The 25,925-nt window shown below is 35.7% G+C and overlaps 1 protein-coding gene across 8 annotated transcripts in view; it reads right to left on the bottom strand.

The window, feature by feature from the left end:
- The window catches only part of NBEAL1 (neurobeachin like 1), a 193,018-nt gene that overhangs the window by 24,946 nt on the left and 142,147 nt on the right, over nucleotides 1–25,925 (bottom strand). For all 8 annotated transcript variants that reach the window (XM_032354479.1, XM_032354480.1, XM_032354481.1 and 5 more), the window contains 7 exons: nucleotides 25,194–25,289; nucleotides 24,681–24,805; nucleotides 22,161–22,301; nucleotides 18,808–18,938; nucleotides 16,202–16,311; nucleotides 7,611–7,728; nucleotides 5,069–5,166 (listed from right to left, as the gene is read on the bottom strand). In XM_032354479.1, the coding sequence (XP_032210370.1) occupies nucleotides 5,069–5,166; nucleotides 7,611–7,728; nucleotides 16,202–16,311; nucleotides 18,808–18,938; nucleotides 22,161–22,301; nucleotides 24,681–24,805; nucleotides 25,194–25,289 (819 nt within the window). The remainder of the gene's footprint in view (nucleotides 1–5,068; nucleotides 5,167–7,610; nucleotides 7,729–16,201; nucleotides 16,312–18,807; nucleotides 18,939–22,160; nucleotides 22,302–24,680; nucleotides 24,806–25,193; nucleotides 25,290–25,925) is intronic.

Raw genomic sequence — 25,925 nt, 5'->3', positions numbered from 1 at the left:
CCAAATATATAAATCAATTAATAACAACCTTAAGGAAAGTCATTGATAACAATACAATAACAGTAGGGGACTTTAACACCCCACTCACAGCAATGAACAGATCATCTAAGCCGAAGATTAACAAGGAAACAAGGGCTTTAAATGACACACTGGACCAGATGGACTTCACAGATATATTCAGAGCATTTCATCCTAAAGCAGCAGAATACACACTTTTTTTAGAGTGCACATGGAACATTCTCCAGAATAGATCACATACTGAGTCACAAATCAGGACTTGACCAGTACAAAAAAGACTGAGATCATACTATGCTATTTTCAGACCACAATGCTATTAAGCTTGAAGTCAACCACAAGAAAAAAATTTGAAAGGGCCACAAATACATGGAGGTTAAAGAGCATCATACTAAAGAATGAATGGGTCCACAAGAAATTAAAGAAGAATTTAAAAAAATATAGGGAAGCAAATGAAAATGAAAACATGACAGTTCACAAACTTTGGGATACAGCAAAGGTGGTCCAGAATGAAGTATATACCAATATAGGTATACCTCAATATATAACAATACAGGCCTTCCTCAAGAAGCAAGAAAAGGCTCAAATACACAGCCTAACCTTACATCAAAAAGAAGCTAGAGAAGGAACAGCAAATAAAGCCTAAATCTACCAGGAGAAGAGAATAAATAAAGATCAGAACAGAAATCAAAGAAATAGAAGCCAAAAGAACAGTAGAACAGATCAATGAAACTAGGAGCTGGTTCTTTGAAAGAAGAAGATTGATAAATCCCTGGCCAGACTTATCAAAAAGAAAAGAGACAGGACCTAAATAAATACAATCATGAATGAAAGAGGAGCGATCACAACCAACGCCAAAGAAACACAAACAATTATAAGAGAATATTATGATCAATTATATGCCAACAAATTAGGCAATCTGAGACATGGATAAATTCCTAGAAATATACAAACTATCAAAACTGAAACAGGAGTAAATAGAAAACCTAACAGACCTATAACCTGCAAAGAAATTGAATCAGTAATCAACAATCTCCCAACAAACAAAAGTCCAGGGCCGGATGGTTTGCTCAGGGGAATTCTACCAAACATTTGAAGAATTAATAATTCTTCTTCTGAAACTTCCAAAAATTAGAAATGAAAGAAAAATTTCCAAACTCATTCTCTGAGGCCAGCATTACCTTGATCCCTAAACCAAAGACCCCACCAAAAAGGAGAACCAAAGGCCAATATCCTGATGAACATGGATGCAAAAATTCTCAACAAGAGACTAGCTAATAGGATCCAGTAAGTACATTAAAAGAATAATTCATCATGACCAAGTGGAATTTATTCCTGGGCTGCACAGGTGGTTCAACATCTGCAAATCAATGAACATGATATACTGTATTAATAAAATAAAGGATAAGAACCACACAAGCCTCTCAATAGATGCAGAAAAAACATTTGACAAAATATACAATCTTTTCTTGATTAAAAATCCTCCACATGTAGGGATAGAGGAAACATATCTCAACATAATAAAGACCATACACGAAAGACCCACAGTGACTATCATTCACAATGGGAAAAACAGAGAGCTTTTCTTTTATGGCCAGGAACACAAAAGGAATGTCCACTTTCATCACTGTTGTTCAACATGGTACTGGAAGTCCTAGCCTCGGCAATTGGAAAATAAAAAGAAATTAAAGGCATCCAAATCAGTAAGGAAGAAGTCACACTTTCACTATTTGCAGATGACATGATATTCTATGTGGAAAACCTGAAAGACTCCACCAAAAAGTTGCTAGAACTGATATAGGAATTCAGAAAATTCCAGGATATAAAAATCAACACACAGAAGTCTGTGGTATTTCTACAGACTAACAGTGAAGCAGTAGAAAGAAAAATCAAGGAAATCAATCTTGTTCACAATTGCACCAAGAACTGTAAAATACCAAGGAATAAACCTAACCAAAGAGGTAAAAGATTTGTACTCTGAAAACTATAGAACACTTATGAAAGCAATTTAGGAAAGACAAAAATAAAATGGAAAAATGTTCCATGCCCATGGATTGGAAGAACAAATATTAAAATGTCTATGCCACCTAGAGCAACCTATACACTCAATGTATCTATCAAAATACCATCAACTTTTTTCACAGAGGCAGAACAAATGATTCTAAAATTTGTATAGAACCAGAAAAGACCCCAAATAGCCAAAGGAATGTTGAAAATGAAAACCAAAGATAGTGACATCACAATTCTGAACTTCAAGCTCTATTACAAAGCTATAATCATCAAAACAGTACGGTACTGGCCCCCAAACAGACACACAGCTCAGTGGAACAGAAGAGAGAACCCTCAACTCTATTGTTAACTAATCTTTGACAAAGTAGGAAAGAATATCCAATGGAAAAAAGAAAGTCTGGGGGCGCCTGGGTGGCTCAGTGGGTTAAGCCGCTGCCTTCGGCTCAGGTCATGATCTCAGGGTCCTGGGATCGAGTCCCGCATCGGGCTCTCTGCTCAGCAGGGAGCCTGCTTCCTTCTCTCTCTCTCTCTCTGCCTGCCTCTCAGTGTACTTGTAATTTCTCTCTGTCAAATAAATAAATAAAATCTTTAAAAAAAAAAAAAAAAGAAAGTCTGTTCAACAAATGGTGTTGGAAAATTGTACAGCCACATGCAGAAGAATAAAACTGGACCACTTTGTTACACCACACACAGAAATAAATTAAAATGGAAAAAGAACTAAATGTAAGATAGGAATCCATGAGAATCCTAGAGAAGAAAACAGGCAGCAACCTCTGTGACCTCGGCCACAGCAACATCTTACTAGATAGAGGTCTCCATAGGGTAGGCAAAAGTGAAAATTGGGACTTCATCAAGATAAAAAGCTTTGCACAACAAAGGAAACAAAACCAAGACAACCAACAGAATGGGAGAAGATATTTGCAAATGTCTTATCAGATAAAGGGTTAGTACAAAAATCTATAAAGAACTTACCATCTCAACACACAAAGAACAACTAATCTAATCAAGAAATGGGCAGGAGACATGAACAGCTATTTCTCCAAAGAAGACACAAAAATGGCCAACAGACACATCACCTGGCATAAGGGAAATACAAATCAAAACCACAATGAGATACCACCTCACATCAGTCAGAATGGCTAAAGTTAATTAATTAAGTCAGGAAACAACAGGTGTTGGTGAGGATGCGGAAAAAGGTGTTGGTGGGAATGCAAACTGGTGTAGTCACTCTGGAAAACAATACAGAGGCTCCTCAAAAAGTTGAAAATGGAGTTACCCTATAACTCAGCAATTGCACTACTAGGTATTTACCTCAAAGATACAAATGTAGTGATCTGAAGGGGTATCTGTACCCCAGTGTTTATAGCAGCAATGTCCACAATAGCCAGACTATGGAAAGAAGCCAGATGTCCATCAACTGATGAATGGATAAAGAAGATGTGGTATATATAGAGAGAACAGAATCCTACTCATCCATCAGAAAAGAAGTCTTGCCATTTGCAATGACCTGGATGGAACTAGAGGTTATTATGCTAAGCAAAATATGTCAATCAGAGAAAGATAATTATCATATGATCTTACTCATACATGGAACTTAAGAAACAAGGCAAATGAACATAGAGGAAGGGAAGGAAAAATAAAACATGATAAAAACAGAGGGAAGCAAACCGTAAGAGACATAACTACTGGGAACAAACTGAGGATTGATGGAGGGGAGGTGAGTGGGGGAATGAGGTAACTGGGTAATGGGCATTAAGGAGGTCACGTGATATAATGAGCACTGGGTATTACATGCAACTGATGAGTCACTAAATTCTACCCCTAAAACTAATAATACACTATATGTTAATGAAATTGAATTTAAATAAAGAATTAAGAAAAAGATCAAAGGCTGACTTTTTTTTTTTTAAAGGCTGACTTTTTTGGTAATTTTTTATGGTGATAAAAACTAATTAGCACTACTCTTACGAAAAAAAGAAAAGTTTAAAGCTGGTACAAAAATATTATAGAATCTACTTCAAAGCTCAATGAAGTGTTCTGTTTTCTTCTGTTACTTTTGCATTCTAACAGCAGATAGATATAAAGCATTGATTTTAAATATGACTATTCTGTGAAAAGAGCGAATGTTGGAGGCTTTAAACAAACTCTGCTAAGGAACAGTAGCAATTACAAACCTTAGTCTGATAACTGAATTAACAAAAGCTCAACATATTTATAGGCCACAATTTAGATACATTCTTGCTGTAGCACTTGTGGAGATTCAATTTATAAATATTTACTACACAAATACTATATGCAAGAAACATATAAAATAATTAGGAACAGTTGCCGCCTGTAACATACTTATAATAAAGTGAGGCAACTAAGGCAGGAAATGTCATTATTAGGATATAAATAACAGCCCACAGAACATGGAAAGTGGTCTGAATTCAATAAAGGAGTTTACAGCTATTATTTCAGAGGAGACACGGCATGGTAGAAACACTTCTAAGTTGGATGGTTATGAATCCAAATCCTGTTGCAGTAACATTTTAGTTGTTTAAACAAAATGAAGTGATTGGCTTTCTGAGTAAAAATAAAACTCCTCTGTGATTTAAGTTATTGACTATATATGCGGATTTTGACTACGATATTTTATTTCAAAATAGGAATCAACACTTAAATCTATTTACTTTTTTAAAATTTTTTATTTATTATTTATTTGACAGAGATCACAAGTAGGCAGAGAAGCAGGCGGAGAGAGAGAGGAGGAAGCAGGCTCCCCGCCGAGCAGAGAGCCCGACGTGGGGCTCGATCCCAGCACCCTGGGATCATGACCGGAGCCGAAGGCAGAGGCTTTAAACCACTGAGCCACCCAGGCGCCACAATCTATTTATTTTTTAAGTGACAGTATAATTTTTCTTAAATTCTAGATAATTCTGAGAGATACAGGTTTAAATAATTAAAATATTTGAAAATGCTGGTAGTACTCCTTAGCAATTAAGTTTTAGACTTCCTATGTAATCAATAACATTTTTTAAATAATCAATAACTTTAATGATACCTTTAACAGTTGACAAGGTGTTTGCCCAAAATTATTAATCATCCCTTCTAAGGCTTTTCTTTCCTTCTCATCTGTTAAGGCATCCAGATCCACAGCTCCTAAAACAAGGAGAAGTAGTCAACTCACTACAGAGTGAAAACAAATCAGGAAGTCAAACATGTTGATTAATATATGAAACTGAATAGTGTATTTTCAACAAAATATCATTCTGTTCTTCAATTTGAAAGAATACTGTGAGGAAGGCAATTTTTAATATTTTATACGATTTAATTTATTTATTTTATAGAGCCCAACTCAGGCCTTAATCCCATAAGCCTGAGATCATGACCTGAGCTGAAATGAAAAGCTGGACACTAATCCACTGAGCCATCCCGGCACCCCAAGAGGCAATTTTTTAAAAAACAGCAACTCCAAACATTAAATATGTATAAAAATAAATTCTATCCATGATTTAGAACAAAACTATTTTAAGCAAAAGTTAACTGGTAGTGCATAAAAATTTTTCTTGAAAACATACAAACTATCTCACAGTACATCTAATTGTTTTCTTCATGATAATCAAGCTGAACCAGGTATAATAATCACACAAAATACTACTAAAAGTTATTGCTTATCTAACAAATACTGGCATAGGTGACAATACCCAACTGTACTTGATATGGCTGGTAAGTGGCCAAACTAGGGAAGTCGGATTTCAAAGCCTATGCTCATAACTACCATGCATACTAGCTCTCTACAAAACTATTACCAGATGAATATGGCAACACAAATACATGCTTGTCTATTTACCAAAAGGGATGTGGACTCTGTTCAAGTTCACATAAATTCACACTATTCACAATCTTTACTACTGAAAAATTAGAGAAAACTACTTCTTAAAGCTTTTAAACCCTTCAGAAAATGTTCTTGATTCCAAGCTAAACATTAGAATGATGTCACCTTTTTTTTTAAATAAACATTTGAAGAGTTTGTTATTTATAATACTAAAGATCTTCTTTCAAAATCTGCTAACAATCAACACTTGAGTATTTATTTTAGGACCTGATTGAATAGGACACTTACGGCAAGTAATCTAAAACTTTTATGCCACCAATAACTGACATTTCTAAGTAGATATGCACATATACTTATTTTTTTTTTCCCCTTTCACTCTTCCCTGCACCTATATCCCCTCTGGCAACCACTGAGTTTGTTCTCTGTATTTCAAGAGTCTGTCTTTTTGTCTTTTACTTTGTTCGTTTTGTGTTTTTTAGAACAAATCATTTTTAAATTCTAACAGCTTTTCTTTTTTTAAAGTTTTACTTATGTTCCAGTTAACATAAAGTGGAATACTAGTTTTAGGTGTACAACACAGTAATTCATCAATTCCATACATCACCTGCTGCTCATCAGGACAAGGGCACTCCTTAACCCCATCATCTATTTAACTCCTCCTTCCATCTTCTCCCCTCTGGTAACCATCAGTTTGTTCTCTATAGTTAAGACTCTCTTTCTGGGTTTGTATTTTTTTTTTCCCCCTTAACTCATTTCTTTTTTTTCTTAAATTCCACATATGAGTGACATCATATGGTATTTGTCTTTCTCTGACTTAGATCTCTTAACATTACACCCTCTAGATCCATCTATATTGTTACAAATGACAAGATCACATTCTTTTTTATGGCAAAGTAATGTTCCATTGTATATGTTTGTGTGTGTGTGTGTGTGTGTGTGTATATATATATATATATATATATTTCATATCTTATCTATTCATCTATCAATGGACACTGGTTGCTTCCCTATCTTGGCTACTGTAAATAATGGCGCCATAAACATAAGGGTACAGAGCTTTTCAAATTAGCGTTTTCATATTCTTTGGGCAAATATCCAGTAGTGGGATTACTGATCATAGCAGACTTCTATTTTTAATTTTTTGAAAAACCTCCATACTGTTTTTCACAGTGGATGCACAAATGCACAAAGGTTCTTTTTTCTCCATATCCTTGCTAACACTTGTTATTCCTTGTGTTTATTATTGTAGCCATTCCGACAGGCATAAGATAATTTCTCACTGTTTGTTTGTTTTTTAAACTATGGTTTTGATTTGCATTTCCCTGATGATGAATGATGCTGAACATCTTTTCATGTGTCTATTGGCATCTGTATGTCTTCTTTGGAAAAACGTCTCTTCAGGTTCTCTGACCATTTTTAAAATCAGATTCTTTTCTTTGGTGTTGAGTTATACAAATTCTTCATATATTTTGTATATTAACCCCTTATTGGATATATCACTTGCAAATACCTTTTCCCACTGAGTAGGCTGCTTTTTTGTTTTGTTGATGGTTTCCTCAACTGTGCAAAGTGAAGATTTGCATACATACTCTTAACTACTATTTAAAAAGAAAACCACACATCAGTCTCTTAATATTTCAAATAGAAAAGATCATTAAAACAATTTTTAAATGTAGTCTTTCTCATGACCAAAATATCACATATAAACACCTATTAAATGATACTTTCCATCAATGGGATGTAAGATAAAAAGTATATAGGCTTATACCTTCATAACTACAGTAATAGAAAACATTCAGTGCTTCCACTGCAGCTGGCCCCCTCTGTTTGTAGCCAAAAATCAGATCTATCCATTCATGAAGATGAGCAGAAACATATTCAGACTCCTAGAAAAAGAACAAATAATATAGAGATACCTTCCAACTACAATGTAATCACTGGTCCTTTAAAAAAGTAAGAGAAAATTAACAATTTCCACACACAAATCTTATCACTGAAAATAAAATTATTCCAAAATCATGTTAAAACATTTAATTAGTATCTATCCCATATTTTGAATATATTCTATCTAGTATAATGTAGACATATTTATTAATATTTAATAACATATATACTTCTTAACTAATGGGCAAGAAAATAACTCAATAGCCTAAATATCAACAACAAAAAACTTAATGATGGCTATGAATATATATTTGCTGTGAAATTTCCACTGAAATAGTTTTCTAGAAATTCAATTCAGAGAAACAAACCAGTTGGTGTTGATTAAAGGTGGCTGAAAATCACTCCCTTCAACCTAGCCAATCTGACACCACCCCACTAAGAAGGTGGACTGTGTGGCAGGCAGAGGCTTGAAGGACCTCCTGAAGCCTGTTAGTTACGCTTTGAAAGACAGTATGGAAATTGTTACTGAGACAAGAGAAAAGGGGGCTCAAGTTTATTTCCATCATGAATTTGGGGATAGATTTTTTTGTAATATTAGATTTTTGTGTACAACATAGTTTTTTCAACACTTCCATACAGTGGGTGGGGGAATGGGCTAAATAGATGATGGGGATTAAGGAGCACATGTGTTGTTATGAGCACCTGGGTGTTTTTTTTCTTTTTTCATTTATTTATTTTCAGCATAACAGTATCATTATTTTTTCTCCATACCCAGTGCTCCATGCAATCCGTGCCCTCTATAATACCCACCACCTGGTACCCCGACCTCCCACCCCCCCACCACTTCAAACCCCTCAGATTGTTTTTCAGAGTCCATAGTCTCTCATGACTCACCTCCCCTTCCAATTTACCCCAACACCCTTCTAACTCCCCATGTCCTCCATGCTTTTTGTTATGCTCCACAAATAAGTGAAACCATATGATAATTGACTCTCTCTGCTTAACTTATTGCACTCAGCATAATCTCTTCCAGTCCCGTCCATGTTGCTACAAAAGTTGGGTATTTGTCCTTTCTGATGGAGGCATAATACTCCGTAGTGTATATGGACCACATCTTCCTTATCCATTCGTCTGTTGAAGGGCATCTTGGTTCTTTCCACAGTTTGGCGACCGTGGCCATTGCTGCTATAAACATTGGGGTACAGATGGCCCTTCTTTTCACTACATCTGTATCTTTGGGGTAAATACCCAGTAGTGCAATTGCAGGGTCATAGGGAAGCTCTATTTTTAATCTCTTAAGGAATATCCACACTGTTCTCCAAAGAGGTTGTACCAACTTGCATTCTCACCAACAGTGTAAGAGGGTTCCCCTTTTTCCATATCCCCTCCAACACATGTTGTTTCCTGTCTTGCTAATTTTCGCTATTCTAACTGGTGTAAGGTGGTATCTCAATGTGGTTTTAATTTGAATCGCCCTGATGGCTAGTGATGATGAACATTTTTTCATGTGTCTGGGAGCCATTTGTATGTCTTTATTGGAGAAGTGTCTGTCCATATCTTCTGCCCATTTTTTGATATGATTATCTGTTTTGTGTGTGTTGAGTTTGAGGAGTTCATTATAGATCCTTGGTGTTATCTGGGGATGGAGACTTTCATGCTAATTGGTCTTTTTAGCTGCCTGTGACAAAGTGTGGAAGGAGTAAGATGAATTTAAAAAAATAACTATTCATGGGATGCCTGAGTGGCTCAGTGGGTTCATGGTCTTCCTTCAGCTCAGGTCACGATCCCAGGGAGGTGGCATGGAGTTCTGCATGGGGCTCCCTCCTCAGCGGGGAGCCTGTTTCTCCCTCTCCTCCCTGCTCACGCTATCTGTCTCTCTCTCTCAAATAAGTAGATAAAATCTGGAAAAAAAAAATCAGGTTTTAAGCATAATTAAAAAAAATATAAAGGAGCAGGTCTTGCTGGGTTCCAATTAAAATTATTTCATTCCCTGGATACTAGAGAGCACAATCTTTAATTGAGAAATGGCCAAGGTCAGTGATCAAATCAAGAGAGTCACCAGTAAAATACAGCCTTAGGTGAAAGTTTAGTTCAAGACTATGGCTATGAAGCAATGTGCTTGAGACTTCAAAGATTTAAGGCTGTGCTGCAAAGACCCACTCAACTAGAAAATAGAACACTTTTTTTAAAAAGTTTAAAAATAATTAACATATATCATTTGTTTTGGGGTACAGGTGTGTTAAATCATCAGTCTTACACAGTTCACAGCACTCACCATAGCACATACCCTCCCCAATGTCCACCACCAGCCAGCCTATTCCTCCCCCCACCCCCTCCAGCAACCCTCAGTTTGTTTCCCAAGATTAAGGGTCTCTTACGGTTTTTCTCCCTCTCTAGTCCCACCTTGTTTCATTTTTCCCTCCCTCCCCCCACCCCTGCCTTGCCTCTCAAATTCCTCATATCAGAGAGATCACAAGATATTTGTCTTTCTCTGATTGACTTATTTCCCTTAGCATAATACCCTCTAGTTCCATCCACATCATTGCAAATGGCAAGATCTCATTTTTTCTTGATGGCTGCACAGTATTTCACTGTATATATGTATGTGTATATGTGTGTATATATATATATATACACACCACATTTTCTTTATCCATTCATCTAGGCTCTTTCCATAGTTTGGCTATTGTGGACACTGCTGCTATAAACACTGGAGTGCACATGCCCCTTTGGATCACTGCATTTGTATCTTTAGGGTAAATACCCAGTAGTAGGATTGCTGGGTCATAGGGTAGTTCTATTTCCAACTTTTTGTGGAACCACCATACTATTTTCCAGAATGACTACACCAGCTTGCATTCCCACCAACAACATAGGAGAGTTCCCCTTTCTCCGTATCCTCACCAACATCTGTCATTTCCTGACTGGTTAATTTTAACCAGTCTGACTGGTTTGAGGTGGTATGTCACTGTGGTTTTGATTTGTATTTCTCTGATGCTGGGTGATGTAGAGCACTTTTTCATGTGTCTCTTGGCCATTTGGATGTCTTCTTTGCAGAACTGTCCATTCATGTCTTCTGCCCATTTCTTGATTGGATTATTTGTTCTTTGGGTGTTGAGTTTGATAAGTTCTTTATAGATTTTGGATACTAGCCCTTTATCTGATATGTCATTTGCAAATATCTTCTCCCATTCTGTCAGTTTCCTTTTGGTTTTGTTGACTGTTTCCTTTGCTGTGCTTCTTTTGAAGTACCAGTAGTTCATTTTTACCCTTGTTTCCCTCACCTTTGGCGATGTTTCTAGGAAGAAGTTGCTGTGTTCTCCTTAAGAATTTTGATGGATTCCTGTCTCACATTGGGGTCTTTCATCCATTTTGAGTCTTTTTTTGGGATGGTGTAAGGAAATGGCCCAGTTTCATTTTTCTGCATGTGACTGTCCAATTTTCCCAACACCATTTGTTGAAGAGACTGTCTTTTTTCCACTGGACATTCCTTCCTGCTTTGTCAAAGATAGTTGACCACAGAGTTGAGGGTCAATTTCTGGGCTCTTAATTCTGTTCCACTGATCTATGTGTCTGTTTTTGTGCCAGTACCATATTGTCTTAATGATTCAAGCTCTTTGTAATAGAGCTTGAAGTCTGGAATTGTGAATGGCACCAACTTTGGCTTTTTTTTTCAACATTCCTCTCGCTTATTCGTGGTCTTTTCTGGTTCCATACAAATTTTAGGATTATTTGTTCCATTTCTTTTAAAAAAATTGATGGTATTTTGATAGGGATTGCATTAAATATGTAGATTGCTCTAGGTGGCACAGACATTTTAAAATATTTGTTCTTCCAATCCATGAGCACGGAGTGTTTTTCCATTTCTCTGTGTCTTCCTCACAATTTCTTTCATGAGTACTTTATAGTTTTCTTAGTATAGATTCTTTGCCTCTTTGGTTAGGTTTATTCCCAGGTATCTTATGGTTTTGGGTGCAATTATAAATTTGATTGAGGGGCGCCTGGGTGGCCCAGTGGGTTAAGCCTCTGCCTTCAGCTCAGGTCGATTTCATGGTCCTGGGATCGAGCCCCACATCGGGCTCTCTGCTCAGTGGGGAACCTGCTTCCCCCTATCTCTCTGCCTGCCTCTCTGCTTACCTGTGACCTTTCTTCCTCTGTCAAATAAATAAATAATCTTAAAATAAACAAATAAATTTGATTGATTCCTTAATTTCTCTTTCTTCTGTCTTTGCTGTTGGTGTATAGAAATGCAACTGACTTCTGTGCACTGATTTTATGTCCTGACACATTACTGAATTCCTGTATGAGTTCTAGCAGTTTTGGGGTGGATTCTTTGGGTTTTCCACATAAAGTATCATATTATCTGCAAAGAGTGAGAGTTTGACTTCTTTGCAGATTCAGATACCTTTTATTTCTTTTTGTTGTCTGACTGCTGAGGCTAGGACTTCTAGTACTATGTTGAATAGCAGTGGTGATAGTGGACATCCCTGCTGTGTTGCAGACCTTCTGGGAAAAGCTCTCAGTTTTTCCCCATTGAGAATGATATTCGCTGTGGGTTTTTCATACATGGCTTTTATGATATTGAGGTATGTATCCTCTATACCTACTACCTATTCCCTTTAGAGTTTTGATCAAAAAAGGATGCTGTACTTCATCAAATTCATCTACTGAGAATTTATCATATGGCTCTTGTTCTTTCTTTTATTAATGTATCACACTGACTGATCTGCTGATGTTCAACCAACCTTGTAGCCCAGGAATAAATCCCACTTGGTTGTGGTGAACAATCCTTTTAATGTACTGTTGGATCCTATTGCCTATACTTTGGTGAGAATAGAAAATAGAACATCTTAAGAATCTTAATTTTCCCACAGCAGCCTCCCACTGGACCCACTGTTTTCTAAAGTAATGTGAAATGGTTATTATCCAATAAAGATGATGCATAAGAAATTTATAAGATTTTATTTTTTAAGTCTTTTTTTTTTAGGTTTTATTTATTTATTTGACAGAGAGATAGCACAAGCAGGGAGAGAGGCAGGCAGAGGAAGAGGGAGAAGCAGGCTCCCCACAGAGCAGGGAGCCTGATGTGGGATTCGATCCCAGGACCCCAGGATCATGCCCAAGCTGAAGGCAGCAGCTTAACTGACTGAGCCACCCAGGTGCCTCTATTTTATTTTTTTAAAGATTTTATTTATTTACCTGACAGAGAGACAGAGAGCACAAAGGCAAAGTGGTGTCAGGGAAAGGGAGAGGAAGAAGCAGGCTCTCTACTGAGCATAGAGCCTGATGCGGGGCTTGATCCCAGGGCCTTGGGATCATGACCTGAGATGAAGGCAGATGCTCTGACTGAGCCACCCAAGCGCCCTGAAACCCGTAAAATTTTAAAATATACTGTTATTAGTTCAGACTGAAAGAGGCAGAAACTGTTCAAAAAAGATGAGATCTTTGGCTTCCAATTTACTGTGGTTAAGTAAGGGGCTGACAAAGATACTCATGGAAACATTTTTTTTTTTAATGTAAAATAAAGAATGTATATATGTTTTTTTAATGTAAAAGAATGGCTCAAAGCAGGAAGCTAAGAGCCAAAGGGTAAAACAAAATAGCCATGGGGAACCACTCTGAGGGAAAAGGACTGGGCCCTAATAAAGGAACTGAAAACAAGTCCCTGCTGGAATTCTGAATTGTTGTAATCCAGTTTCTGCTAGGTATCTCTTGTTTTTCTCTTCCACCTTTTTTTTTTTTAATTTATTTATTTTCAGCACAACAGTATCATTATTTTTGCACCGCACCTAGTGCTCCATGCAATCCGTGCCCTCTATAATACCCACCACCTGGCACCCCAACCTCCCTCCCACCACCCCCGCCACTTCAAACCCCTCAGATTGTTTTTCAGAGTCCATAGTCTCTCATGATTCACCTCCCCTTCCAATTTACCCCAACCCCCTTCTCTCTAACTCCCCATGTCCTCCATGCTTTTTGTTATGCTCCACAAATAAGTGAAACCATATGATTGACTCTCTCTGTTTGACTTATTTCACTCAGTATAATCTCTTCCACTTTTTTTTTTTTAATTTTTTTAAGATTTTATTTATTTATTTGACAGACGGAGATCACAAGTAGGCAGAGAGGCAGGCAGAGAGAGAAAGGAAGGGAAACAGGCTTCCTGCTGAGCAGAGAGCCCGACACGGGGCTCGATCCCAGGACCCTGAGATCATGACCTGAGCCGAAGGCAGAGGCTTAACCCACTGAGCCACCCAGGCGCCCCACTCTTCCACCTTTTTAAATTAAATTCTACGCCCAATGTGGGGCTCAAACACATAAGCCCATAGATCAAGAGTCACATGCTCTAGGGACTGAGCTAGCCAGGCACCCCTTCTAATTTCTCTTTTAAATGAGAATGTCTATGATGGTTCTTCTGTCTTTGTCACACCACTGTTGTTACGCAGGGACAGAGAGCCTGTCTCTTTACTCTACAGTCTTCAGATGCAAGAGCAGACAAACCTGAATAGTTTTATGCCCACATCCATTTGATTTAGATTACTAACAAGATTCCGGACTTCAGACCTCATGCCTTAATGCAGGGATCAGTTAACTAGTTACGGCTTGTGGCCCAAATTTTACTAGCTCCAGATTTGTAGAGTAGTACAAAAAAGCCACATCCGTTTTCTTTTGCATTGCAGTGGCAGAATTTCAACACAGACCTTAAAGCCAGCGAAAATATTTACTATCTAGTCCTCTACAGAAAAGAAGTTTGCAGATTCCTGACTTTAAAGGTTGCTGACATGAGATTTTGGGAGGATCTTGAGAGGAAGTACATACATTTTGCATGTAGAAGGAATGCAAATAATTTGTAATCAGAGAGCAGACTGTGGGTGGGATTAAAGATGGTTGCAAATTCTTTTTCCCCTCCCACCACTAAGAGATGGAGATTACCTTCCCTCCTCTTGAATCTGCACTGATCCTATTACTGTCTGACTCTGACAAGGTGACAGAAGTGCGGTGACCATTCACAGCCTTAAGCCTTAAGAAAGCATGGAAGCTTCCAATTTTGTACTCCTTCCTGAGCCGTAGACAGGTGCATGTCTGCCTACCTAGCTAGAGCGACCACATGAATAGGAGATATCCTGAGATTACATGGGAAAGAAGAAAAGCCCAGCATCCCAGTGTCTCTCAATGCATATGACTCCATCTCAGCTGCTATGACTGCAAGGGCATGAGAACCTTGCAAGATGAGAACTTTTCAAGCTAGATGAGAACTTTTCAGTTGAGACCAGTTAACTCACAGAACTGTGAGAGATAATAAAATGACTGTATTTTAAGCCACTAAATTTTGGATAGGTTATTGCACAGCAATATATAACTGAAACAGAGGCTTCTAATATATTAATACAAGGAGCATATCTTCCTAAAATCCTAGACCCCAACTTCATATCATAGATACAGAGGAATGCATCTGAGAAGGTCCTGGCTAGCCAATAAGTAACAGGTTTTTTTCTGAGTTGCTTAATTTTTTTCCCAATTCCTTATTCATGCATAGTGCTATTGCTTACAAATATTATGATCTAATTCTGATTTTTATAAAACTGACATACTATATACTAATGACATGGAATGTTTCCAAGTATTGGCCTAATTAGCTTCAGACTCTGAGACATTTCAGTTTAGACAGAGAACTAAGTGGACTATTGTGGGGGGAAAAAGCATCATTTACAAAATGACATAATAACAGTGCTTAGCTCTCACAACTCTTTAAATCCCAAACTAGAAATTCAGCTAAAAACTAACATTTTTTAAAAAGTGGAATTGAGGATTTAGCAGTCATATTAAAAACTTACTGAAATTCTTCAGAGAAAACAAGAATGTACTCATCCTTGTTTTTTTTTTTTTTTAAGATTTTATTTATTTATTTATCTGAGAGAGAAGGAGAGAAAGAGAGCACAAGCACGAGCTGGGGGAGGAGAAAAGAGGAGGGAGAGAGAGAATCTCAAGCGATCTCCACACTGAGTATGCGGCTTAGCAAGGGGCTTGTTCCCAAGACCCTAAGATCATGACTTGAGCTGAAACCAAGTTGGACACTTAACCAACTGAGCCACCTAAGAGTCCCTCATCCTTGTTAGATCTAAAACAAATGCAAAACACCAAATGACATCGGCTTGGTGGATGGAATAGCTTAAAATACAACAGGTGGTTATCTTATAGAACTAAATATATATAAACACACACACACACACACACACATATATATATGTATGTATTTTTTTTTTTTTTGCTATATAGCCACAGGACTATACCGTATTCTTACTATATCAGAAGATTCATAACCTCAAAATAAATTATATTATACTCTCCACAATAGTATACAATAGATGACAAATTAATCTAAAAAAATAACAGCTAGATATACATTAATCTATTCTCTAGAGAACACATGCATCTCTATCTTAGTAACCTAATAACTAAACAACAAAATCTTACCAGAGCTTTCCTATGTTTATAGATGAAATCTTCAGCTGACTTAGCCCATTTGGGGAGAATGACGTCATTTACTACTTCTTTGGAAACTTGCAGACAGCCCAAGTTAAATTCTAAGACAAGTAAAAGATAAATGCATCAAATAATTTTAGATTTAAATAAATCAAGTAAAACAGATATACAATTCTTGGCAAAACTGAGACTTCTTCTCTAATAGGTGAGAATCAAGTTCCCTTCTTGATCTAAATTTACTGAACATGTAAAAATAATTCTTTTCATATTGAAATGTATTTTACCAGTTGATTAAACAGGTAAATGAAAATAAAATACTTCTAAATTAGTTATTATAAAGCAAATCAGATTAACAACTGATTTTTGGTTGAGCAGCAGGGTATACTATAGATATGGCCAAAACCTTAATCTAAACAAAAATGCAATATTCAGTATTCTGACATTAAAAATAATTAATATAGTCCCTGTAATGGTTAATTTACAAAATACAGCTCCTTAGTGCTTTTTGGTGTAACTTATACTTTAAATACACTCAAAGAAGTGTTGTATTTGTCATAATAAAAAAATATGTATTTGTATAGCCCTCTTCTAAGTAATACTGACATAAAGATTTTCTCATATAGTTAAAATATAGTACTTTGACAAAACTATCCCAAAGATGAGGTTTTCTTGTTTATATAGCATGGAAAGAGACAAGTGTTCACATAAAAGATCTTCATAAAAGAATCTACCCTAAAATATCAGTGTGTCCCAAAGCTGGAAAGAGGTTTGAATGTCATAAAATGACAGGAGGCACAGGGCCTGTGGCTTTGCTAACCCAACTACTGTGTAACAGACATTGTTGCCAACCTGCTAGCCATCCCTCCTTATTTGGTAACAGAACCTTGATTTTACTCAAGTATCCATCCTTGTGCTTTATTTTATGCCTGTAGCAGGCTGACTGGTATAAGCACAATAAGGAGAGGTTACAAGAAAGGATTTCTCACTTTTAAGAAATGACAAAAAGAATTAACAATCCACTTCTAAGACACTATTGTATCTGCCTATGAAGACTAGAAATGCTTCAGTCATTTGTAACCATGAGAGGGACTAGCCAAGGACAAAGCCCAAACACTTGGAACAGCAGAATGAAAATACAGGAAGAACTTGGCTTTGATGATGTTGTTAAGCTACCTGGATACTACCATACCTTAGGGTTTACACTGTGGAAAATACTAAAATTTTCTTGCACAATTTTGAGTTAGTTTTACTAATATTTGTTTTGCTAATTAATATTAAAATTTATCGACATTCTAAGAAATGCTCTTTGCTTTCTCCCACCTAACTCATTTCGAACAGAGAAGCGATATACAGTTAGAAAAGGAAGCCGGCAAGACAGTAGTTCAAGACAGCAACTTGCTCTAGTGAACATCAGAAATTGTCAAGCTAAGAGTATCTTAACTTCTGTGTCCAAATTTAATCTGCTCATCCTCCTAGCCCGGATACCCTGTTTTGGCAGGTCCAGTCCTATGGCTCAAACTCTAGAATCAGAGTCCGTTGATAGATTGATTTGATTTTCTGCAAGGGACCAACTTTAAATACCTTACACTGAGAAATCAGATGCCCGCCTCCAACAGCATGTCCCAGAGTGCATGATCAGAGGACACAAAGCCCTGGATATGTTCTCCCTAGTGTGGCAAACAACTCTACTACAGAAGCAAAGGGTCAAACATTAACACTTCATACTAGGGGAAGAAAAGGAAGTTGGTAATGGTCCTTTGAAACTGTAATTTTCCTTAAGAACCCCAGGAGTAACAATCTTCTCCTTTTCTTACTGTGCTTAAAAGGAAATCTAAAATTCCTTCATAGAGGAAGTATTTGGATATTTTTAAAGACTGTCTTTGGCTCCATAATGCTCTACTTCAAAAACATAATATGATTTTTCAAATATTGTAGTAACTTATAACTTGTCATTAATTTCAATTTGCCTCCTCTCTTCTGCTCTAAACCAGGAGTCAGCCAACTTTTTCCATTAAGTGTCAAAGAATAAATATTTTTTGTTGTGTGAGCCCAATGGTCTCTGTTGTAACTACTCAAATAAGCTGTTATTCTATGAAAGCAGCCACAATCTACATGTAGATGAACTGGCTTGGCTGTGTTCCAACAAAATTTTATTTATAAACAAATGAGTCTACCCTGTGGATCTGACCCATGACCTACAGTCTGCAAACCCCTGGTTTAAATCCTCATCTTATCTAACTCACATACTTTTATTTTCTTTCCCATCCCTAACTCAAACACTTTTAGCCGAAGTGGCTAGCTATATGGCTGAAATAGCATATGGCCATTTTTGCATTTTTGCATTGGGTTCTAGAAAACCCAATACTCTGATAAATTCTCTCACCAATTCAAATATGACTTATTTATCCTGGTTCACCACAGCACTTCCCTGGAAAAGTAAGACTACATCCAGGCATCAGTCAAACCCTATCTATGAATAACAGACAGAATGAACCTTAAGTAATCTAGAGAATATCACAAAAATTTCCTGAAAGGTATTTTTCAGGATCCTTCACTGGGACCCGTTGAGTCAAAATTTTTAATCTCTCATTTCTTACGATTTTGATTTTCCAAAAACTCTGGGAAATAGAAGAATTCAGGAATAAGCTCCTTCACATCATATGCATTGTCCATGAGAGCCTGCCAGGTTGCAGGGATGGAATGGAACTGTCGATCTGCACAGTCAAACCTGCATGTGGAGATTGACAGAGAACAATGAGTAAACTTCTGTGACAGCAACAATAGCCATGAAACAAGCCTTACACTCCCTTCAGGCTCCTAATGATTAGAGCTTCTCTTTCATTCACCTCTCTCTTAATGTCTAAAAGCACAATTTGGGAGGCACTTAGGTGGCTCAGTCAGTTTAAGTGTCTGCCTTTGGCTCAGGTCATGATCCCAGGGGGATTGGGCCCCCCATCAGGTTCCCTATTCAGCGGGGAGCCTACTGCTCCCTCTCCTACTCCCCGTTTGTGCTATCCCTCTCTCTGTCAAATAAATAAATAAAATCTTTTAAATTAAATTAAATTAAAATACAATTTGTTTTTCGTACTTAAGATAATATGATACGTTCATATGATAATCTTTCATATTTTGTTGCCAGGAACTAAATACAACTTTTTTTTTGAAGTTTTTATTTATTTATTTGAGAGAGAGAGAGTGTGAGAGTGGAGTGAGTGGCAATAGGGGACAGTGAGGGCAGAGGGAGAGAAAGAAGCAGGCTCCCAGCTGAGCAGGGAACCCCATGCGGGGCTCAATCCCAGGACCTGGGAACATGACCCAAGCGGAAGGCAGACACTCAAATGATGGAGCCAACCAGGCACCCCTCACTTTAATGTTAATCACTAGTATCATTTTAGTTAGAAGAGCTGAAAACCAAATCACACTGGAGAAAATTTTTAAGTAATTAAATGTAAACCTAAGAGACTTTTAAAGAAAGGCCTAATTTTTGCTGAGTAAAATTCATTACTGAGAGTGAATAAACATTATTTGGATATTTTAGATTCACAGAATTTAAATATCATTATTAATATACATGGTTAACAGATCCATAGGAGAGCTGCTGATTTAATCCTCTATACAAACTCTTCTAAAAACCAGAGGGTGAGTTAGGGAAATGGTTCTTTTTATAATATATATATTAAATATTAATATATAAATATATGATATATTAAATATATATACTTATATATAAAAATTTTATATTTAAAAAATATTTTTGTATTTTCTTTGCATATACTATTATCTGATTTTATTTTTAAGTTCCATCACAGGCCTATGGTAGTTGAAAGAAGCTCAAGTAGTCATGCTGTGATTTTATTATACTGTTTTTACATATTTTCTATTCACAAAAAGCATAAACGCCTGTTTAATTTCCTTTCACATTGTTTTCCTGGATTTATTTAGTAATACCTACCAATCTTGGTTTGAGGTGGAGCTGAAATTAGCAGAATTCTGAATTTAATTACGGTCAATGATTGGGTCATCAATAAAGTCTAATTGTATCCAAATTCAAGGAGATAGAGTTTTAATGGCAGAATTTTTTGTTTGGGAGAACTGCTTTACTGAGATATAATTCACATTCAATTCACAATTCAATGGTTTTCAATATATTCATGAGTTGTGCAACGATCACCACAATCAGTTCTGAACATTTCCGTCACTCCTAAGGAAACCTTGTATCTATTAGCAGTTACTCTCTATCCACCCTACCTCAACTCGGGCAACTGCAAATCTACTTTCTGTCTCTATGGGACACTGCATGTAAATCATACAGCATGTGGCTTTCTATGTCTGGCTTATTACATTTAGCATACTGTTTGCGGGGATCATTCATGTTACAACATGTATCTTTCATTCCTTTTATCTACTCATGGCCAAGTAATATTCCATTGTATGGATATACCACATTTATTTATTCCTTTATCACCTGACAGACAAACAACCTTCGGGCTGTTTTTACTTTTTGGCTATTACAAATAATGCTGCTATGTACACCTGTATATAAGTTTTTGTGTGAACATATGTTTTCAATTATTTGGGGTGTATAGCTAAGAATGGAATTACTAAGTCAGGATAATTTTATGTTTAACCCTTTGAAGAACTTTGAAGAACTGCCAAACTGTTTTCCACAGAGGCTACAGCATTTTTCATTTCCACAGGCAGTACATAAGGGTTCTAGCTTCTCACCATGCTCATCAACACTAGTATTACCTGTCGTTTTTATTATAGCCATCCTTGGAGGTGTGAAGAGGTTATCTCAATTTGGTTTTGATTTGAATTTCTCCGATGACTAAGGATATTCAGCATCTTTTCGTATGTTTCTTGGACATTTATATTCTTCTTTGGAGAAATGTCCATTCAGATCCGTTGTTCAGCTTTTAATTGGGTTATCTGTCTATTACTGCACTGTAAAGGTTATTGTATTGTAGACTTCAAGTCCCTCAGCAGATTTACAACCTACAAATATTTTCCTCCCCTGAATGGGTTGTCCTCTTCCATTCTTGATGGAGTCTTTTGAAGCAGAGAGTCTATTTCTGAAGCCTTGTAGTAAAATCACTAATTGTTAAAATCATTAAAAGCTGAAAAGACCCAATTATACCTTAATGGGGAGAAAACTACCTGCTATCATGTGTATGTAACATTTGGAGATGGTTAATGTGATCACAGGGACAGAGTCTCTTCTTGAAAGCCAAGGCTTATTGCACTAAAGATAGGAGTAAGGTTAATTTTGAGAGATAAAAAACTATATGCATGGAGAATAGAAAAGGCAATGTTTACATAGCTCGATTGGGTGCACAGGAAAGGTGAAATAGTAATGTTAAAGAATAAGGCAATACAGAGATAAAATGTAAGTAAGTAGGAAGCTATAGAGAGGATACATTGGAAAACCGAGGATTCATAAAGAAGTTTGTTTCTTTAAGATTATCAGGAAAGTGTGAACATAATATATTATAATTCTGAGAGGTAATATGATAATACAATGGAATCATAGACCTGTGTGCGTTATGTAAGAGCCCCTCATTCCTCCTCATTTTTATTCTTTAATAATATTTTAAAGAGGACCACATAGGCATTGGTTAGGTTTAAATCTCTGGCAGATGTCATGGATCTAGGTCTAAATCAGTTCAAACTCTCAGTCTCTGGCAGGTACCTAAAACCAGTAACAATCACAAAGCTACAGAGCTAGATAACCATAAAAAGGAATTCTCCTTAAAGGTCATTTGTGTAAGTCAGTTGGAGTGACTTATTCTCAAACTAGTTTGGCTGTTTTTATTTAGAGGCTATTAAATGAAATAAAATCTAATAGAGGAGACTGAAACTGATAAGGCCCTGTTATATAGTACATGACACAAAGGAGTTTTCAATGCTAACATGTAGTCTTAAGAAAATAGCTTATTTACCCAAAACATACCTTCCACTCTGAAGCTGGATGTGGAGGGTGGTGAATGGTTCTGTCCGAATAAGATAGTGCATAACCCCAGCAGAATTTGAATAGTGAGTACCATAATGAAATTTATCAATAGTTCCCATGGGATCCTCAAAATTTTCATATCTAAAAAGAGAAACTAAACTTTTATAACCATAATAGTAATATTAAATTAGGACATAAGGTTGTAGTGCATTGCTAAAAACATAGTTTTTAAGAAGTCCTTATTAATATTCATTATTTACATATTCATATCATCATACCAAGTTAATAAATGAAAAAATTATTCATTAATACTTTATCACTAGAAACAGTAATACTGTGTTTCATATTATGCAATAATATGTATTCACTGTAGATAAATTAGAAAACACAGAGTACCAAAAAAGGAGAAACTTAAAATCAAGCACAAAGATAATTAACATTAACATTTTGATGAAAATCTGTCACCCTTAATGTATAAGTTAGTACACAAATGTATTTCAATGTAAAAGTGCTATACATAATATATTGTTCACCACCTATTTTTTCATTTAGCAGTTTTCTATTTGTCTTTCCAAATGACTCAATAGTCTACTTTTTAACAGCACCTGGTATTTATAACAGTAACATATACGAATGTATGACAATTAAACATTTCTTTAGTTTTGGATATAAAGGGTTATTTGATTTTTCTGCTACCATAAGCAATGTGATAATGAGACATCCTTTTGTGGACAAGATAATGGAAGAAAATATGGAGGATCAGTCAAGAATTGTGGAAATGAATGTCTATTAATTAAAGGAAAAAGAAGGTTGTCTAGGAAGGAAGATGATGGATAGGAAGACCTAAAGTAGATAAAAAGGAAAGGATATATATATATATCCTTTATATATATATATATATATGTATATATATATATATCTTTTATATATATATATACATATATATATATATATATGGTTAATTCTATAAGCACTACCAATAAGTAATTGTTTTGAATGGTGGTTTGAATACTGACATCTGAATTAGTGGGTACAAAATCTGAATAAGTTTTTGGGGGTGCCTGGGTGGCTCAGTGGGTTAAAGCCTCTGCCTTCAGCTCAGGTCATGATCCTGGGATCAAGCCCCGCATCGGGCTCTCTGCTCAGTGGGGAGCCTGCCTCTCTCTCTGCCTGCCTCTGCCTACTTGTGATCTCTGTCAAATAAGTAAATAAATAAATTTATTTTTAAAGATTTTATTTATTTATTTGACAGAGAGAGATGACAAGCAGGCAGAGAGGCAGGCAGAGAGAGAGGAGACAGCAGGCTCCCTGCTGAGCAGAGAGTCCGATGTAGGGCTCGATCCCAGGACCCTGAGATCATGACCTGAGCCGAAGGCAGCAGCTTAACCCACTGAGCCACCCAGGCGCCCCAGTAAATAAATAAATTCTTAAAAAAATTTTTTTCAGCTTTAACTTGATCTGCCAAAAAAAAAAAAAAAAAAAAAAAAAAAAAAAAAGAAAAGAAAAAAATTTCTACATTGTCAAAAAAAAAAAAAAAATAGTTTTTTGGAGGAAATAAACACTAAACTTTTCAAACCAAAACAGTAATTAGTTCATCGAGTTGAGGCCAATTTCCTTTTACAAAGAAATCATTAATATTCAGGAGAATAAAAAGCTTTCAGGTCAAAGTCATCGCCATCTATGCAAAAACATACACTATTAAAATTGGAACAGTATTTTTAAAAGCTTGTTTTTTTGTTATTGTCAAAAAAATTTGACTAATGATAGTGAGGTTACATTTATGCAGAATTCCACTAGTAAATCAAATCAAGTATCAAACACTACAAAGAGTCCTAAAATAGATTTGCAGATAAAATGGAAAAAAAAAGTACTTTCAAATAAATCTACATTATTTGTTTGCAAAATAGTTTTGCACTTAATGTAAGTCATTACTAACAATTCATCCACAATTTCACATGGAGAAAAAGGGAAATTAAAATTAGATTATTCTTTTACCTGTCAGCAGCTTGCTTTGAGGAAAAACATTGTAAGACATTCACAGGATAGATCATAAATATACAGAATTATAAAAATTCCTTTCCTTATTAAAAGATAGCAACTTTCTACACATTTTGGTATACTTTATTCACATTATTTGTGAATCATAGGTTAGTATTAATTTTATATCTACCAAAGTACTGTATTAAATTAAAGGTATTTTTTCATGTTGAGTAGGAGGTTAATAACGCTAAAATATCTGGGAAGAAAAATTACCCTTCAGCACATAAAAGGTGAAAAGAACTCTAAACAAAATCAATTTAAATTGTCACAGAAGTGAAATTAACTGAATATAGGTAAGATACTTGAGGGATAATCATATATTTTCAAGAAGATACAGTGAAGGGATTATCAGACTGATTACCAAAAATAGTTGTGCATTTAAGAAAAGTAACACTTGGTTGGCCATATTAGAAATCAATGCAAATTGAAAATACCATCAAAAGTGATGGGTATCTTTCAAAAAGGATAAAATGCACTTACTTTTCTCGCATGGCTTTGGCATTTCTGTCATTAACTACCCCAATTGGTTTGGAAAGATCTCGAAATACAGATGGGTTATTGAGGTCCAATTCTTCTGAAGTATAATCTTGTAAAATCCAGGGAAACTAAAAAAGAGCCATAATTTACAATTTAGACATTCCTTTCCAGAGACGTTGTAATATCAAATGCTTATCTAAAGACAAAAACGGTTAGTCTTTAAAAATATTTTTCCCTGTTTCAAATGTTTATTCATTTTCAGTTCCATAACCAGAAGCATTATTTCCTATAATTCCACTGGAATATTTTCAATGAAGTGAAAAAAAAGCTTTTATTATTTAAATACTCTACATGTTTATATACGTTTTGAAGATAGCAGGTAGAAAATATACAAAAGGCAGAAACCGTTTTTGTTTCTTTTTTAAAGATGACAAATAATCATCATACACATACATTTTTCGTGTATTATAAAACTGAAAGGTAACCCCATATTTATGAGATTTCTATAAAACTTACCACAGGATACTGCGCAAGGTCATTATAGGTTCGTCCTGCCATTGTATTTATTTGAATGAGGTAGTCAAAATTTGATATCTCTCTGTTCACCCATTTCTAGATAGTACAAAAAGCAAAATCAGAACTCACTTAAATTTTTAGAAGTTAGTAACTATTACAGATACTACTAACATAATCTTTTGTTCCCATTATCTTCATCATCTTACTAATAAAAGGAATGGGACTTCAAAAAAGGCTTAAATCAATCAACTTTTCCTAAATTTCTTTCCTTTAAAAACTGGTCTTTAGAAAAGGAAGAGAAAATCAAACATAAATTTTTATTATAGTCAAAAAATGCATAAGAGTTCTTTTTTCCAATTAAGTTATTTAAATATCTCAAAAATGTCAATTTTAGGACTGTCCAACATGGAAAATTTTGTTATAAACTGATAATTTTCAGAAGTCCACATATTAAAGAAAAGCATCCTAATGTACTAAAATGATCTGTAAATTTTAAATAAATATTATCTAACTATTCCCAGAGAACTGCCTTGAGATTTTGCTACAGTAGATAATTTCCTAAAGAAAAACATAATCACCATTTTCTTTTAATCACTAGCCTATTAATTACTCTACACAGTATGGGTATGCTCGAGAATTTTGCTGACAGATTACATTCACTTTTAAGTTTACTGTTTGCCTTAAGCAAATAATACATTTAAGGGAATGGTGAGAAATGAATCTATATATATA

This window comes from Mustela erminea, chromosome 8 (assembly GCF_009829155.1).
Source record: "Mustela erminea isolate mMusErm1 chromosome 8, mMusErm1.Pri, whole genome shotgun sequence".
NCBI lineage: Eukaryota > Metazoa > Chordata > Mammalia > Carnivora > Mustelidae > Mustela > Mustela erminea.
The sequence above is the reverse complement of the archived record's forward strand: the minus strand, read 5'-3'. Positions and strand labels throughout refer to the sequence as shown.